Source organism: Mauremys mutica, chromosome 11 (assembly GCF_020497125.1).
Source record: "Mauremys mutica isolate MM-2020 ecotype Southern chromosome 11, ASM2049712v1, whole genome shotgun sequence".
Classification (NCBI taxonomy): Eukaryota; Metazoa; Chordata; order Testudines; family Geoemydidae; genus Mauremys; species Mauremys mutica.
Genome location: NC_059082.1, coordinates 82,672,182 through 82,690,698, shown reverse-complemented (window position 1 = coordinate 82,690,698; position 18,517 = coordinate 82,672,182). Strand labels below are relative to the sequence as shown.

The 18,517-nt window shown below is 47.8% G+C and overlaps 1 protein-coding gene across 2 annotated transcripts in view; it reads right to left on the bottom strand.

Annotated features, from left to right (window-relative positions):
* The window catches only part of SLC9A3R2 (SLC9A3 regulator 2), a 96,701-nt gene that overhangs the window by 4,821 nt on the left and 73,363 nt on the right, over positions 1 to 18,517 (bottom strand). For both annotated transcript variants that reach the window (XM_044979092.1, XM_044979093.1), the window contains exons 3-5: positions 9,216 to 9,395; positions 3,375 to 3,528; positions 744 to 787 (exon numbers count right to left, since the gene is read on the bottom strand). In XM_044979092.1, the coding sequence (XP_044835027.1) occupies positions 744 to 787; positions 3,375 to 3,528; positions 9,216 to 9,395 (378 nt within the window). The remainder of the gene's footprint in view (positions 1 to 743; positions 788 to 3,374; positions 3,529 to 9,215; positions 9,396 to 18,517) is intronic.

Here is an 18,517-nt window from a genome sequence, read left to right as displayed (position 1 = left end):
TATATATATATATAAAGTGAGATGAAAAATGCTGTGTGGAGTTTACAGCCTTATGAGATAAGATCAGAGCCAATTCTGCCAGGTGAAGACTAATGTGTGTTTTTTTCCCAAACACATGGCTGGCTGCAAAACAAAGACTGAAGGGTGGAGAAAACTGTAAATTCAAGTAACAAAAAAACGCAAGTGTTTACTAGCAAATTCTACAGACGCTCTCCTCCAGTGCAGACTTGGTGGAGGCAGGGTCCAGTTACAATTCATCGGAGTCAATGGAGCTCCACCCACTTACCCCACAGCAGAGTTTGGCCCTGTGTCTCCACTCTCATTTAGCAACTACTACTGTTCCATGCACCTTGCAGGAGCAGGAAACTAAGTAGCAGAGCAACCAGCATTGTTTTGAAGCCAGCCTTGAATTAAAACTGCAGAGGGAAGTAATCAAATTCAGTATGTGTTAATTAAGCTAAATAAGCCTCAGAACCCGCTCTGAGTCATCCCCACTCTATAGCTGGGCTAACGGAGGAGGCAGTGTCACTTTGCTCCAGATCACAAGGTGAGTCAGAGGCAAAGCTGGGATGAGAGCTCCGGAGTCCTGACTCCAGTTCCCCACTCTGATTACAAGGTCACATGTCGTCCCAAAACAAAGTGAATTGGGATGTTGACATTGCTCCTTGGACAGATTTGCCTCTCAAAATAGCTAGATCTCTGCCACCAATCAGAGTCTATTTGGTTAACAGACAGACACTCACCTGGGTTTGTGCAGACCCGTTAGTAATAGGCTGAGGCACTCCACCTATAGACCAAGAAAAGTAAAACCCCGGTGAATACATTTAACCCGAGACTGACATGTGTCAGACAGAGCTTCCTCTAGCGTACCCACCCTGGGAACTCACCTGACTTTCCCGTTTCCAGGGTTAATGGAGTGGAGCGCTCTTGGCAGGCCATATGAAGTGAGGCATGTATATTCTCCTGGAATCATAGTCAGACTGCACCCAGGCTGTTCATGAGCCTCTACAAAAACCTATTCATTCCCTTGGGTTTCTCTTCAGTGACCCAGCTTGTTTTTAATTCTCCCGTCCCCCCGTTTCATTTGATTTCACCCCCCACCAAAAAAAAAAAAAGTCATTTCATGGCTCATTTGGGGATGAAGTTGCTTCTTTTCTGAATCAAATAAAACATTGCTAAAAAACCAGACCTGCCTTGTCTCAGAATACTCACATACCCAAGCAATATTCTTTGCTGCAATTGTCACCTTGTCAATTTCACAATAAAATGGGGGGGCACCTGTTTTTGGAGTCATTTTGCATTTTTGTAATATCTTTCCCTGCCCTCCAATTATCCTGCACTATTAACAAAGGACAACAACTTAGATGAGCTGCCAATCAACAATTTCACATCCCTGTTAGGAAGGAAGAAATAGTACAGATGTGCCAATCACAGAACAGCCCGTATTAAATAGGTAATCCCTCTGTGCAGGCTGTAAGTTTCTTAGGCAAGGACTGGGTTGTGTGTGTGGTTGTGCAGCAGGCAGCACAACAAGACCGTGGTCCCAGTGGGGACTTCTGGAGGCTGTCTTAATACAAATATTAAATATTAATAATTAGGTGCATGCACTTCATTGTATAACACACAATCTAGTCAAGCAGGAGCTAACAGTGTTCAATGCCAATGTGCCAGGGGTAAATTCAGGGCAATAAATCCAAAGTTGCCACTTCTAATACCAATGAGCTGCATCACCATGTCTGTCGTGACATGGTGCCAATGCCGAAAGTATTTCAGGACTGTTCTAAAGAGCTACAAGCCCAGCTTTCAGGACTCAGCTGAAAACAGTAGCCCTGCAAAGTCTGCAGAGTAGCAGTCAGTGACCCGCAGTGAAAGCCAGTGTGATTTCAAACACAAACCCTACTTTGAGATCTAGGGTGGTACAAAAACCCAAATTGCATTGTTGAGTGTTTTTAAACTCAATCTGTCTCTATATTAGCGGCTATACGGGCCCGATTCCTAGTGATCATGAAATCTGCAAAGAAAAGGTGACAAAACACACTCCAGTGCTGCAGTCAGAGTTCTGATGCCAGGACACGCTGCTTGAAGAGGCAACTGAACATGATGCATATCGCAGTAATGCTGGCTAACATCTCCTCAAGCGGAGAACAAGGGCTTCATTATCATTTGTGCCAAGAGCAGAGTCTCTCTCGCATCATCCCGTTTGTTCCAATTTTGAATTCTGAGCATCTGACACCACTTCCACCCCCCCCCCCCCGGGTGGATCTTAGAATTGTTTGACCTGGTTTTTTGGACAGCTCTCTCCACTGAATACTTGAAAGAGCAAAGTGATTGCCTGAGCTAGAATTCAGTTTAGATAAGAAACAGCTGTGTTGAAAAACAGAGCTCCCCATTCAGACAGCCAGCAAGGAGGGAAATATGTGTTTGGTGGAATGCAGAGATCTCTCCCAGCACGGGAGTCTGCAGCGCCACAGGTCAAATAGTAGATAGGCAGCTTTCTCTGCCAGTTCTCAACAGCAAGGATAATATTTATTGCACCACTTATCAGAGCTATTGCTGTCCTGTGAAATGTCTTCCTTCACGTACACATGACACTTACTCTCTGCGTCTGGACATATGCATACATGCTCATGCTTTCAAAAGGCTACGAGAAGTTAAAGGATCTTTACATTTTTTCCTCTGGTGTCCAAATCCAAACATTTTAAGTAAGAGAAAATACGCCCCAGGACAACAATGGAATAACTTGCAAGCTCCGCTCTGAGTCCCTTTCCAGACTTCCTTGCCCCTCCCTCATATATGGGACATGTTGACTTTGGGACTTAGGTATTGTCATCATTGGATCAGACCAATGGGTCACCTAGTCTGATAGCCTGCTTCTGACAATGCCAGATGCTTCAGAGGAAACTGAAAGAAACTCCTGGACAATTGTGTAATTGCTGTTAGTGGAAGTTTCTTCCAAACCTCAGGCAGTTAGTCTTCATCTTATGTCCTGAAGTATGAGGATTGATGTCTCTTAGAAACATTTACCCTAGCTAGTTATACATGACATGCCTATTATTAATATCAATGTCTGATTCTCTTCTGAATCCTACCTAAGTTTGTCTCAACAAGATCTTGTGTCAGGGAGTTCCACAGGTTAATTATGAATTATTTAAAAATATATAAATGTTTGGATTGCCTGGAAAATATTGTTATTTCTATTTATAAAAACCTCATAGACACTCAGGTAACTAGCAAAAGGGGCTACATAAGCACCTAGACAGACAGAGGAAGTCACTGGGACCTGTGGTTCTAATTCACTTTTGAAAGTCCGACCCCAAGCTCATAACCGTGGAGAGCAGGATACAGTCACCTGGGGGGAGTAAGGAGGGTCTCACCTTTGATGTGCTCCTCCGTGGGGATTATCCCCAGTTTCTTGAAGTATTCATCCGTTTCGGGATCCACCACTAGGAGCTTGGCTTCGTTCTCCTTGGCCTTGATGTTTGACACAACCTCAGAGTGTTTCATGCCTTCCACATTTATCCCGTTCACCTGCAAAGGGACAACAGGGGCGTGAGTGCTTCTGGGCAGGCCACACACCGACACAAAAAGCCCCATCCCTAGGGTGCCAGCAGCTTTGGAGGTTTCTCTCTTAAGCACTGCTGGGGAGCAGCGTTTAGCTTATGTACCAGCCTCAGTGCAAAAGGTGAGTGTCTCTTTGTGAAATGCTTGGTGCACCACACGGCCTCATCAGGAACCTCACCTCACCAGCTGGAATGACTCCACACGTGCGTCTTCCCAGCTAGATTCACAGCCTCAAAGGTAATTCCACACACCCTCCCCCCCCCGCCCCAGAGTGATGCTGGTTCTCCAGTTCTTGGCCCTTAAACCCACACCTGGCTCCCCCCTGCTTCTGTGTTTGAAGACAGAGGGACACAAGGGCTAGCGGCTCTTCCTTTCATGCTAGCCACCACGTCCTACCAAGCTCATCCGAGGCTTTGCCTTGAACGCTCAGGCAGGCTGGATAGGACTGTACCCAGAGAACAGCTTGGTGAACTTTCATTCGGATGGCCACCAAAAGGTCCCGGCAAGAGCATCTTCCCTTAGGTCCCATCAACTCCCAGGTCACCTCTGCCTTTTACCCGCGTTCTGAATGTGCATGTTGCACTGGTCAGAGGAGCAGGTGTTTCTGCTACTGAACTCGGGTCTCCCACCAGCTGGCTGCTTTCGAGGGGCTTTTAAAATTCTTCTATCACTGGTGTCAGGGTGGACAAAGTCCCTTAGACCACACCTAGTCTACCCCCATTGGCCACTGCAGTCCCCTCCAGCATACTCTCCCACGGTTTGCCTAGTGCGGTTCTAAAGAGCCTAACCCCCCAATACCAATACTACTTTCCTTGGGAGACTATACCACAGCCCAACGGATCCCACTAATATCTTCCCCTTCCCAGTCCAAGCCACTGGTTGGTCCTTTCTGTCCACAAGACCAGGTCTCCACTGCTGGGAAAGCTGCAGTCAGGTCTTTAGTGCAGGTCTCCACTCATGAGCCAATGCCATGTGGCCACCTTTAAAAAATGTGACAAAACCCTCACACTGGAGAAGAGGTTTGCCTATTGCTCCCACATCTGCCTTGGCTAAACCAAGTGGTGCATCTCTCTCCTAATACTGGATGCAGTGATTCATTGCTGTCCTTTGTTGGATGCTAATTGGTGCCTGTAAAGGACTGAGATATTATTCTCTTCATTATTCCATACAACACAGGAGGAACAATTGTAACTGCAAACCGTTATTCCTGGTGTTGAGTGAGGACACTGCGTCCTGAGTGAAAAGATCCTGATGCTGCCAAGCCACTCATTGCTTATAGGTACAGCCGCCGCCACTGGTTCCACTCAGTGAACCATTCTGAGCACTAATTGCTTAATCACATTCTTTTTATTTGGTTACAAAAACTCAAACCGCCAATTCCTCATCAGGTCTGCACTTTGCATCTTAAAAAGAAGGCTCAAAAGATTTCAAAACAGATGTGTTGATTTAGTCTTAACAGTAGCACAACAGATCTAGTCGATCTTCTCACTGTAAACGTGTACTATAAAGACAATTGGTAATGAAATTATCCAGCCCTCTAAAAACATCTAGCTGCTACATCACAATGAGTTTTGAATGAGCTATAGCGCTCAGAGATATTGTTCGCTGCAGAAAGGTCGTTAGCTACTATAACTGTGTTTCTATTAAAAGGCCTGGATAATTTTATAATCAGTTATATCTTTATCACGCACGTATGACAGGATAACTCAATTGTCATGTTTCAGGGCACCAGCTGATTCCTTCCTGACCCACTGAATCACTTTTCCAGCCCCACACCATCACAGCACTCCAGTTTCCTCTCCTGCAGTGCCTTTCATACAAGGATTTCAAAGCACTTTACAAATATTAACATAATTTTGTCTCCTCCCGCCCCTGACCCCCCAGGCAGGTCAGTATAACCTTTCCCCCAGCTATCGATAGGAAACTGAAGCAAAGTGACCTGCCCAGCATTTTACACCAAGTCAGTAGCAGAGCCTTGAGTGGAACCAAGGAGACCTGAGCAAGATCTAACTCCAGATTCACTTCTGAGAGGCTAAGTACCTTGGACTGGGGTGTCACCTTACCCTAAACATTCAGGTATTGACGACTGCAAGAATCAGGATACCAGACTAGACAGGTCATGATATATATGGCTGGGTAAAACTTGTCTTCCCCCAAAGTTATATTGCCGCATGGACACCCCACGTCTTGGTGTGTTTAGCCATTTAGCATCACATTGTGAGGGGACCTTGCCAGGCAAATGGGGGGCGACCCCACCTAGGGGCTGGGGAGAGAGAGAAACACCTAACAAACAACAGGGGCTAGGTAGTGCCACAAAACTAGAGATGGGGCCGGCTGGGACGCTCAAGCTTCCCCCTACGTTGGGAGGGTTTGGCTCTGAGGGCCGGATGTCAGTGTCCTGGCCCACTGGTAGCAGGGCCAGCCACAGCTGCAACATCTCCAAGGCCAACATACACCTAGGCTTTCCGCCTCCTCTCCATAGCCTAGCAACGGGGGCTACCGTCTCCCCCATAACTCTTGCTGCGGAGGCTAAGCAGCTTGCCCTGCTGTGAATTCAGGTCTCCGGACACGGCTGGGCCCAAGGGTGGCTAAGGCTGGGAATGGGAGCATCTTGGATCGCCCGGGGCTCTGATCAGGGAGCTCTTGGCGCTGTTAACCCTGGCTACCTCTGTGAGGCTTTGGCGAGACTTTCCAGTTCCCATCAGTTACTGCCTGGCGCTCACCCCCGATTAAACAAACATCTGGGCCAGCTAATCGCGTCCCCTGGAGCGGGGAGGCTGATGTGGAGGTGTGGTTTGAAACCCAGCTCCCTGCAGGCTCTGCCTTACCAGGCAGGTGGCAGCCCTTTACCCACAGTTCCTGGCTCGCCAGTAAAACTCCTCAGCACAGGGGAGCTGTTTAGCATCAAATATTTATTTAAGCCCAAAGAGCTGGTGCATGGATCAGGTTTCCGGAGGCTCCGAGTCGCCTCTTGCCTCTTTGTGCGTGTCGGGGGCTGTGCCAGGGACAGATAAATAAATAATAAAATGCCACGTGGTGACATAATGCTCGGCCATAAAGTGCCCCCCCCCATGCTAGTTCTCCCCCTCCCAGACACACACGGCTATATGCATTAAACATCCAGGTGCCAGGAGAGTGTGTGATCAGCCCTCGGTGAACAGCTGGTGTCAGGGGAGGGTGCAGGCATGGTTCACTGCTGCCAGGCGCTGGTGTTCAAGAGGTATTTACAGCACGACTCTCCCTCTCCAAAAATCAAGATAATCTGAACCCTCCCCCCACCCCCGCACAGCACCAATTAATACATTCCTTTAAAGGAGACAAACTGCAGGCCGGCCCCGATTCAGCAAAGCCAGTCGGCACGTTGAGGTCAATGGGATCATTAATGGGGTTAAAGCCAGGCAAAGTGCTTTGCTGTATTTCAGTGTACACGCCTACCCACTCACCCTGCTGGGCCTTTGGAACTCACTTCCACTGTTGGCAAGTAACAGTCTGAGTTTGCGAACCTTCAGAGTGCGCTGCAAGGCCCATCTCTGAGCCCTAACCTGGAAGGCGGTTGCTAGGGCTGAGTGGTGATGTGTGGGATCCCAGGGGAAGGGTTTAAACTCTCTCTTTGGGACAGAGACTGGAGTTTACTATAGCTTTGTACAGCACCAAGCACAGTGGGGCCCCGACTTGGATGGTCTCTAGGTGCTACCATGATATAAATTTTAAATAATGACAAAGTAAGTTGTTGCTGGAGAATCTGACCTTGGGTTCATGCACAGCTCTGTTTATTTATTAGTGTAATTTTAAAATATTGTCAAGAGCATGCAGAGCTTTCGATGGTCATTCTTATAGAGTAGTAAAAATTACATGAATTAAATTAAAGCAATTACACCTAAGGGAAGGTGGTTCTTTCATTTTAAATATTTCTATTGTTCACAATTAAGTGAAGAGCAAATTCCTTTAAAGGATGGTTTTTGTACTAACCCGCCACAATCCACAATTTCATGTTTTAAAGTCTATTTGCATAGTTTGTTACTACAGTTTCAACTGGAAACATTAGGCTTCATTTCCTGTCCTAACTGTGGTGTGGGAGCAATGTTGTGTACTGTTAAACTGCTGCCATACACCACTCCAGAGATGGCCTCATTTTAGTGACAGGTAAAGCGATTGCTACCCATAGGTCAAAAATTCTCCTATATTTCTGGCCTGGCTTCTCTAGCCGCATTTGGCTGATGCCATGTCACTCAGGTCAGTGGAAGCTACTGTGTGGAACGTGCAAGAGACCCTTAGTGCAAAGCAGAGAGAATTCTGTCCATCGTCTGCCAAATGCATTGGGTCTTCTGGGGATGGAGGAGGCTGTGTAAGATGTTATCTAAAAGGATCAAAGGTGCATCACGGGGCAGCCCAGCAGATGACATTGCAGAAGAAGCAGAAAATGTCCTGAGCTTCGCTCCACATTACTCCGGGGTCTGGCAGGGAAATGCTACCAAAGATCGGGCTTGTTTCCTGCTGATGTCTGGGCCCCAGATGTATCCAAAGCAGGGGTGGGCTCAAGCCAAATCCCTGGATCCAGACACACACTTCCCCCAAACTAGGGAAGTTCGGATCTGGACTTTACAGCTCATCTGTGTAAAAGGGGCACTCACGTTTGGAGATCCCAAAGCGGGTTAGAGCCCAAAAGGCACAGCTGAGAAAAGCAGAGAGGCTGGATGAAGAAAGCTCTGTGGCAGCAGCTGGCTCTCTGAAGAGCACTTCAAGCATTCCACCCCTCACCAATGGGCAGAAGAAGGCTTTAGCTAACCAGGGCAATTAGCACTGTTCTTTAGAATTCAGACCAGTGATTAAGACTGGCTGCCTTTAATCAACTGCAGAGCTTAATCCAGGGGAACGAGACTGATTCCCTCCAAGGATATGGAGCAGCCAGACAGCTGCACTGGCTGAAAGAGTGAAGCATCATTGTAGGATTGCAAAACCACTCTCTGCAGTGGCACCTACAACAGCCAGCCAGCTGCTGCTAGATCCTTGAAAGGAGTAATTCATTGTCCCAGAGAGACTCCTTCACTTTCTCTGCCATGGGAAGGTTTGCTGGGTTTTCATAACACAGAAGAGGAAGTGGAATGTCAGCCTTATGAGTAAGTCACTGGATGAGGTCTCAGGAAATCCAGGGTCAGTTCCCAGCTCCACTATAGGCTCCCTGTGACACGCTGGGCAAGCCACTGACCTTCTCTGTGGTCCCCATCTGTACAATGGGGGAACCACTGATCTGCCTTGGAGGATGTAGGCACTGTGCTCTGAGATCCCTGTTTATAAAAGTTGGAAGCTGATTAGTTCCTTTCCTGCCAACCTGCCTCTTTGGCAAAGTGCAGCAGGCAGCATTTACAAAGTGGGAGCCCAGGAATCTTTCCAATGAGTCCACTCAAGCCCTGCTCACCGCTCTCAACCCAACACTACCTCAAAGGTATCCAAGCGCCTGACTTCCATTGAGATCAATGGGAGATCGGCCCCCAAATGCCTTTGAGGATCTGGGCCTCAGCACCATTTGCTTGGGTTGTGATGACCAACATCTTTGGGAGAGAACAAGGAATCCCTCCCTGCAATGCTCCTTCCGTCCCACGACAGAGCCCCCGACCCACCATCCGGCTGCCTGCCAGGAGCCGTCAAGCCCCTACCTCGACAAGCTTGTCCTGGGGTCGGAGGCCCGCTTTAGAGGCCGGTGAATCGGGATCTACCGAACGGATGAACTGCCCAGGTCTGGACTTTTCACTGTGGAGGTTGAACCCGTAGCCACTGGGGCCTTTCTTAAGGTGACAGAGACGCGGACGCAGCTCCTGTGTTGGTCCATTGACATCCTGGTGAAAGAGAATAAAAACCACAGCGTTATAGTCACTGCTTTAAAAAAAAAAAAAGGGTGGGGGGCAAAAAAGCAGATGCAACAATTAGAAACAAAACCAACAAGGAAATGGCCTATCTGAGATACCGCCCCCCTCCTCTCCCAGCTACACAGGGACACGCTAACATATGTATTTCCTCTAATTGAGTCTATTTTAAAAACCCAATTGTCCAACTCCATTCTGCTACAAGAAAGAAAAATGCATTTCCTGAATCACAAACTGCTCAAATTAAATACACCCATTAATTTGGGCTCCCACCTCTAAACGCATGAGTCGGACACTCCCGCCTCAGCAGAAAAGGAAACAGAGAAACAAGAGCCTGTTTGAGGAACACAGGATTTAGGAGACAATGCATTAACCTTACTTATTTATTTAAGGGAGGATAGTGCCCTTGAGCCTGCTGACGTCAGCAGCCCCTGCACGTGGCTATAGTAATATCTTCCCGTTACCGAGCTCCTTTCATTCGGAAGGATCCTGAAGAACCTAACAACCAGTCACACCCTTTCTCATAGGATCACTTCCCTCCTCACTAGGATGTGCCAAGGTGACTGCACACAACTTCTGGGCAATGGTTCAGGTCTGGCCATGGAATAATTGCCCCTTATCCAATGGCGACTGCAGGCAGAACTTAGGGAGCTAGAATGGCATTGGCCATGTGGGAATTCAACCAGCACACTCACTCTTGCAAAAAGTGCCCGAAGTTGTCAGGACATGTGGATAAAGGGCATGCGATGGACCTTAATGGGGCCCCTGATACAGGGCCTAATATGGTCCATCCATTTCTGGGATAGTCCTGAGAAAAGACACGGAGAACTTACTGGTGTTGCTTTGCAGGGATTTGTGCAAGTCTCTTCTTATTGGGTCACGATTAGGGAACTGAACAAGACCTTCCAAAAGAGCGAGGTCGGCGTGCACTGAAACCCGACGTTGGCGATTACGTTGAGCGTGCTGCCCTTGTGTCTGGCACTGAGGAAACCTGTCTGCTGATAAAAAGCAACAAAGAGTCCTGCGGCACCTTAAAGACTAACAGAAGTATTGGAGCATAAGCTGTCATGGGTGAATACCCACTTCGTCTGGTCTGACGCATGTGTCTGACGAAGTGGGTATTCACCCACGAAAGCTTATGCTCCAGTACGTCTGTTAGTCTTTAAGGTGCCCCGGGATTCTTTGTCGCTTTTTACAGATCCAGATTAACACGGCTCCCCCTCTGATACCTGACTGCTGATAGAAGCATGTACAGAACCCTGGACAGGGAGGAGTGCCAGCTAGCATCTGTGAACGTGGGGCTAAGAGGAAGGGAGTCTTGGGGCTAACGCACAGACGGCCTGGACTTTATTCCTGGCTTTGCAGCTTTAGACCCAACACTTACCCACGCCATGCCTCAGTTTCTCCATCTATACGAGGCAGATTATACTTCCTTAGCTCAGAGGAGTTGTGGAGCTTCATTTATTAACATGTGTAAACACTTAGAGATCCTTGTGTTTGGCAGAGGTATAATGACACCAGCTGTAAGGCCACGGACTATTATTGCCCAGTAGCTTAGCGTCCAGTACAACTAATGTGTCCAGACACCCTTAGTGTGATCTTTTATGAGTAAAGCAACCTACGCTCTTATAAAGGGGGGAGGGTCTGGGTACTGTGGCTTGAATCACTGCCCAAAGGGGCTTCCTGAACCCCTGTGTCCAGCCTTTTCCCGGACTCTAGCCACGTCTTCCACAAGAACACGGAAGAAAATGGTCTTCCACAAGCGAAGAAGGACTAGGGATGTGTCTGCCAGGCCAAGGAGAGTCATTGCAGCTCTCATGGCCACGGCAAGCCATTCCATGAATCACAGAATCATAGTCTTTAAGGTCAGAAGGGACCATTATGACCTTACACAATGCAGGTCACAGAATCTCACCCACCCACTCCTGTATCAAACATGTGTCTGAGCCACTGAAGTCCTCAAATCATGGTTTAAAGACTTCAAGGTGCAGAGAATCCTCCAGCAAGTGACTCGTGCCCCACGCTGCAGAGGAAGGCGAAAAACCCCCAGGGCTTCTGCCAATCTGCCCTGGAGGAAAATTCCTTCCCGACCTCAAATATGGCAACCAGCTAAACCCTGAGCATGTGGGCAAGACTCACCAGCCAGACACCAAGGAAAGAATTCTCTGTAGTAACTCAGATCCCACCCCATCAAACATCCCATCACAGACCATTGGGCATATTTACCGCTAGTAGTCAAGGACGAATTAATTGCCAAAATTAGGCTATTCCATCATACCATCCCCCCCATAAATTTATCAAGCTTAGTCTTGAAGCCAGATATGTCTGTTGCCCCCACTGCTCCCCTTGGACGGCTGTTCCAGAACTTCACTTCTCTGATGCTTAGAAACCTTCGTCTAATTTCAAGTCTAAACTTCCTGATAGCCAGGTCCCCTTTGCTTCCCGCAGGGCTGAATTCCAGCCCAGCCCCAGCCCATCTGAACCCGCCAGGGGCCCATGGATGTTGGCTTGCCTGCTGAATCTGGGCCTGTGAAGTCCATGCTAAAAGTGAGAGAAGCCTGGGTCTGTGGAGGGCCAGGGGGTGAATGTGGGGCTAGGTCGAGGGCCAGCGGTGACATGCCACTGCCCTTGTTAGCCATCGGTGCAGCTGGCCTTTCTCGTCCTTGGCGGGGCTGAGCGTGCTCTGGAGCCCTTGTCTCTTGTCTCCTCTGATGAGATGGAAATCAGGGCGTGCGACTCCCATCTAACGGCCCATGAACCTGGTGCGGGGCCGCACGCAGCTGCGGTGAGCAGCCGGGGGCCAGCCCCCAGCTCCCTCACCCAGTGGCCATGTTCAGAGGGGTAACAGCTCCACCACTCCACCACGCCTGCAGCGTGACTGCCACTGATCAGCCAGCCCTTTCCCCAGCCGCTAAGCGGAGGCTTAGGATTGACTAGGCACAGATGGGGACGTCGCTCATCATGGCAGCTCCCTATCTGCCGCCCCGCCAGTCGGCAAGCAAAGCATTTGGGGTGGAACAGCAAACCCCATCCCCCTGCCAAAAAAACCCTCATGAGGAAGGTTCTGAAGGGTCTCCCATTTCTTGCTCATTTTTGCAGTTTCCACGCCCCTCACTCGCTGCAACGCCTGTTCCTGCAGCATCGCTAGACTGGCTGGGATCAGGAAGCTCTTGAAAAAGCCCAGCCTGACCCGTACTTTCCGGCCAGTTGGGCAGATCCAGGAGGGACAAAGAGCTTGGAGAAATATCTAACCGCCAGGTGCCATATCCCAGCCCACCTGCCACGTCGGGACACGCGCGTGGGGATGGTGGAGCCCAGTTATTCGGGGGAGGAACTCAAGCACAGGACGGCACATCAGGACTCCTGGGTTCTCTTCCCAGTTCTGCCACTGACTCACAGTCAAGCAATTTGCCGGGCAGGCTTGGATGGAAAGGACTGTTCTAACCGACAGCGGTAGCGGTCATTGCAATGGTTTCGACTCACCACCATCATCAGCGAGCCCATGACATTTTCACCAGCGACCTTTCACTGCGCTGAGTCTGGGTTGACCACGGAGCGCTGCTCACTCGCTGTTGGTGCTCTATCCCCTATCCCAGGGACTGGGTTTCTTCTGTTTATTTTGGTGTAATTACAGGTGAGCCTGTCTCGCCAGCGCAGCTCAAACAAACATGTCGGTTTATCCTCTGGGGTCCCATGGAGCTATTATAAGTCCGTGGAAAGTAAACACGGACTATAGGAAAGCTTGCTGTAGGCAAGATTAAAATTTCAGGAGCATGTGGTATGTTTAGCACTTCCCTCATCCACGTGAGCACAGACAGAAATTGCTTTATTGCAATAACTGGGCTCGTGGGGGTCAGCAAAGAAACGATTCAAAACCAGCAAGGGGGGCAGCAAATATTGGGGTTTGGCAGGGGCTACAAAACAATGACTGTTCTCTTTAATCCATTAGCAACAGAGCAGTGGTGGATTTATATGTATGTAGATTACAGCTGCTCCAAACATTGCAGAAGTTTCCTGTGAACTTTCTTTGATTCTCCACTGAAAACAAAACAAACCAAACAAGATTTTTTTCACTAAAAATTTTCTAGTTTTCCTTAAAAATTTTTAAAAATCTGGCTTTGGTAAAGTATTTTGGGTTTTGTTTCTTTATGAAAAATCAGAAAGTTTCAACCCAAATTTTGTTTTAGTCAAAAAGCAGTTTTTCGGAGGAAAAAAACGCAATGAAAAATTCGACTGAGATCTGATTCTTAGATTTAGAAACCAACTGAGCTTCCCTATTGGGACAAGCAGGTGCAGTCAAATTCATCCCCATCCCTCTGGCTCATTCAATGCTTGGCACTCCTGCGGGGCTGCCCAGAAGGGGAGAGCCATATCCACTAGTACCCAGGGGTGCTGGGACAATTCGTACAGTGGGTGTCCTGAGAGCCACTGAATCAAACTGTAAACCCTGCATATGATGGAAACCACGTCAAGCCAGGGGATGCAGGAGCCCCCCCCCTTCCTCCCTCCCCCCCCCACACCCTTAGTTCCAGCACCTAGGCTAGTATCAACTACAATGCGGACAATCGGTCTGTAAGGAGCTGGACTAAAGCCACCAACTTTTTTCACGCAGGTCACCAAGCTTGGTCTGAAGTTACCCAGCAGCCTGGCATGCCATTCCAAATCCCCCGAGCGACCCGTTCCCCAACAACAGACGGCTTTGTCTGTAGTGCCAGTATTGGATTGTGATCCGCACACACAAGGGGACAGCCTCCTTTCAAGCGATGATATTTAGCTGCAGTCAGAAGGCAAGCTGGAAACTCAAGCAAACGCCTCCCACCTTTGCCTCATCTCTGCATGAATTACTTTGCAGTCCTTGGTATTGATGCCCTATAGCAGAGCACAAGCAGCGGATTAACTGTCGGCAAAACAACGCAGGTGCTGGGTAGAAAGCTGCAGAATGCTCAGGGTAGGGTGCAATTCAGAGGGAAAGCACTAGGTACAGACACAGTCATCTACGTTGGGGGATTCACTTGGGTCTCTAGGGGTGCATAGGTCTTGTGCTGGCCTTCTGTACAGGAGGGAACTGAGCCAGTTGTTTACAGTAGCGTAATTATGGTGTTTGGATCATTATTATAAAATACACATTTTTAAATATTGGCTGCTTCCTATGCAACAATACTGATACCTTCCAGAACCCACCCTTAGTAGATCTAAGCACTTTACAAACACTAGCGGTGTGTCCTGAAGCAGAACTCAGGAGACCTGTGTTCTATTCCCGCCTCTGCAACTGGCCTGCTGGGTGACCTTGGGCAAGCCACTTTAACTCTCTGTGCCTCAGTTTCCCCAATCTGTATCATGACAATGACCTCCCTTTGTAAAGCACTTTGAGATCTATGGATGAAAAGTGCTCTATAAACGCTACCCGTTATTATTAGCTGATTCAGTCTGACAAGTCACCTGAGAGGTAGCTAAGCATTATCTCCATTTGCAGGTAAGGAAAATGATCACAGGGAAACCCAGCTGCTACACAATTTAAGCACGAGGACAGACACATTCACATTAGAGCTGGTGATATTTTTTTTTTTTAAACCACAATTAACATTTTTCCACAAAAAGGCATCTTGGGTCCAAAAAAGTATCGTGTTGGGGAAAGTTTTCAGTCAGTTCTGAACTGATACTTAATCAGACAGAGATGGAACATGAGCCACAGGAGCTCACTAAGATGTTGTACAAAAGAATAAAAAGTCACCACATCTATGATAAGGGATGGCTGTAGTGGAGGTGGATGGTTGTTACTCATGGGACTGCTTAAAGGAAAGGGGAAATAATATAACACCTTTTCCTAAAGCAGTTTGTTGCCTCACAGCCAAAACAGCCTCAGGACAGTGGGGTGTAAAAGAAGCTGTTGCTTATGGCTAGGGATGGACTCAAATGGAAGGTCAACCCCTGGTCACTCTTGTTTGCTAGCAGCCCCTTAGCACCCAGTATAAACACACAGGGTGGAGCAGTATTTTCCTCCCTGGCTTGCATGGTCACTGCTGTCCCTTATCTGAGAGATAAGGGCCGCTCCCCAAGCAATCAGAAGCCAGAATCCCTCACTGCTCTCATCCTGCCAGGCTTATGTGAAATTAAACGCACCATAAATGTCTTCAGTCGCCTCTTCCCCTAACCTCTCAATCACATCAGAAATATCTCCAGAAACAGGCGGTGGAGTCAGAGGCAGCAAAATGCTGCCAAAACTCCCCGCAGAGGCACAGGGGACCAGTACCGCAGCTGCCCTCCCTGAACCGAGAACGCCAGCCGCGTGCTGGCGATGACAGGGGAGTGATAATTCCATTTGCCAGATGATCTATAGCCTAGGCCTCGATAGCAGCCCGCCTTGCTCTCCATGCTGGATGTCTGCAGAGCGCCACAAGATTAGCCTCACCTTGCACCAAGGGCAACGTCATGGCAGAGCCATCGCAGATTAGTAGGCTCGGTAGATTGTTTTTCAGACTAAAAAATGACATCAGAGCAGAGGAGAATTCCATTCTTATGGCAGGTCACTGTGTTCAAACTGCACAAAGTAAAGATAATTGCTGCAAATTGAGGGAGTATGTTAAAGAGTCACTATCAAGATAGAAGTCCTTTTAAGGGCAGCGCTATCTCCTGGAGCGGCCAACACTGCGTGGGGAACTAGAAAGTCATGAGGTCTCTGCACCACCTCCCAATGTGCCCTGGGGCAATTCACCTCATTCCTTTGCCTCAGTTTCTCCATCTGTAAAGCTACAATAATTCTATAATTTATATTAGTAATCATGTAATACAATTCATTTTCTAGTTCTTCTGCACTCCTGGACTCAATGCTCCAGGGCTTGCAATGCTTCAGGGAAACATTCAACAACGTGTTTTCAGCCATATTTATGAGCACACATTTCTGTTCGCATTAGGGTTCGGGAAACCAATTCGTTTCCGCAGGGGATCTAACATTGGCCCAATCCTGTTTGGCGGGCTCAAGTCAATATGGCACTCGAACAGATCTTGAATGGAGAATATGAAAGGCAGTGAAGAGACCAATCAATTTTCAAGTGTTCTCTCATTTCCCGGCACCCCTGTCAAGACAATAATTACCTCTTGATGACACCCCCAGGGTTCGATGTCTGGAAAAACATCATGTAAACAATCCAATTACTCAAGAAGATTCTATAACGATAGAAAGCTACACATCCCTTAGCGGAATAATGAAGCTGTGAATTTACTAATGGGATTCTAACTTCTTCTCTGTTATCCTTTTAAAGAAGGGCTTTTTCTCCCTGGAAAATAATACGGGTCTGATCCAAAGCCCTCTGAAGTCAGTGGGACAGTGAGCTATTCTGAACAAGAACTGCGTTGTGTGTGTTTATATAGGGCCTATCACAAAGCATCTGGGATTTCTAGGCCCCACCAAAATACAAACAGATACTAATACTCACATGCTTAAGTGCTTTGCTGAATCAGGGCTTAACTTTGCACAATCATTTTTTGTGAAAGAGCAGCTGCATATCACCACTTCTTAAGATGTTTGTGTGTGCCTGTCTTTTAGTTTTTGGACCTGAACATCAAGCACATTTCGCAAATTCATGTTGATTTTGAGGAATTACTTTGGCTGGAAAAATCCTTTAACAGTTCTGAAAAAACCTGAAATGTTTCAATTTGTTTTTTTTATTTGAAACAGCTTTTCATTTTAAAAATGTCCTTTAATTTTATTTAAAACATTAAGAGTGCTTGAAATTGAAACAATATGTTTTGTTTTGGGTCAAACAAACCAAAAAAACCAACAACACTTATTTAACTTTGTGGTGTCCCAAAAAAAATAATAAATCTAAAAGTTGTGTTTTCCGTTTGACTCAAAATGAATTTTTTTCTGATTTTTCAGAATTGCCAGTGACCCGAAAAATCCATTATTCACATCGCTCCGCTCCTCAGTGATACATCACAGCAAGCCAATGGGAAATGGCAGGTGACTCTAACCCATTCTGCTTTTTAAATATATATTAGAGGGGTCACATTAGTAGAGCTGGATTTGAGAATTTTTTTTTTTAAAAAGCCCTGAAATCCTAGTGTCCATTTTCATTAGAAATAACAAAAGGACAGTGTCTGTGAGATCTTGTTCCAGCTGTATTCCTGCCCCTGAATCTGGTGGTCACTATGACTCTGAGCAACTACACATGTGTATACAAAATATTTTACTCCTATAGAGCACCAGGGAAGCCTTCCTGAAGAACTTGTGAATGGGACCTAATCTGGCAGGATAACCTTACAGGGCCCTTTTTTTGTTCTCTGGAAAGACAGCACATCACTTGTACTGTTCACTAGTGGGACAGCTCTAGTCAGGTATTGCATTCAAGCTTTGCTTTGTTTGCAAACCTTGCTTGAACACAAGGTATGCATGACAAATTTAATAGACATTATATTTACAACCCTACCCGTAAATGGGGAAGGATTGTGGATTGAAGACTAAACATGCTGGATTACAGGCTTTTATAAAGCAATAAAGTGATGGTCATTCAAAACAATTTGTTACACACACACACACACGGGTGGCTCCAGGCCCCAGCACGCCAAGCGCGTGCTTGGGGCGGCATGCCGCGGGGGGCGCTCTGCCGGTCGCCGGGAGAGCGGCAGGCGGCTCCGGTGGACCTCCCGCAGGCGTACCTGCAGAGGGTCCGCTGGTCCCGTGGCTTCGGTGGAGCATCCGCAGGCACGTCTGCGGGAGGTCCACCGGAGCCGCGGGACCAGCAACCGGCAGAGCGCCCCCTGCGGCATGCCGCCGTGCTTGGGGTGGCGAAATGGCTAGAGCTGCCCCTGCACGCGCGCGCACACACACACACACAGAATTCCTAACAATTGCCTGGGCAGTTAGAAATACAAACTGGATAACATCATTTCACACCCTATCCTTCGGCTGTATCTTAACAGAGCCTGAGGCTGTTGTGGGGAGGGAAGTGACATGACATGGCTTCATTTTTCTAACCAGTAAGTTCCTTTTTCAGCTTTGAACTAAGCAAAACTCCTAGAAATGAAGTTCCTGGCCTGTCTGACATCTTAAAACAAAACCCACCAGGCCTTCTGCCCACCAGAGAGGGCTCCCAGAT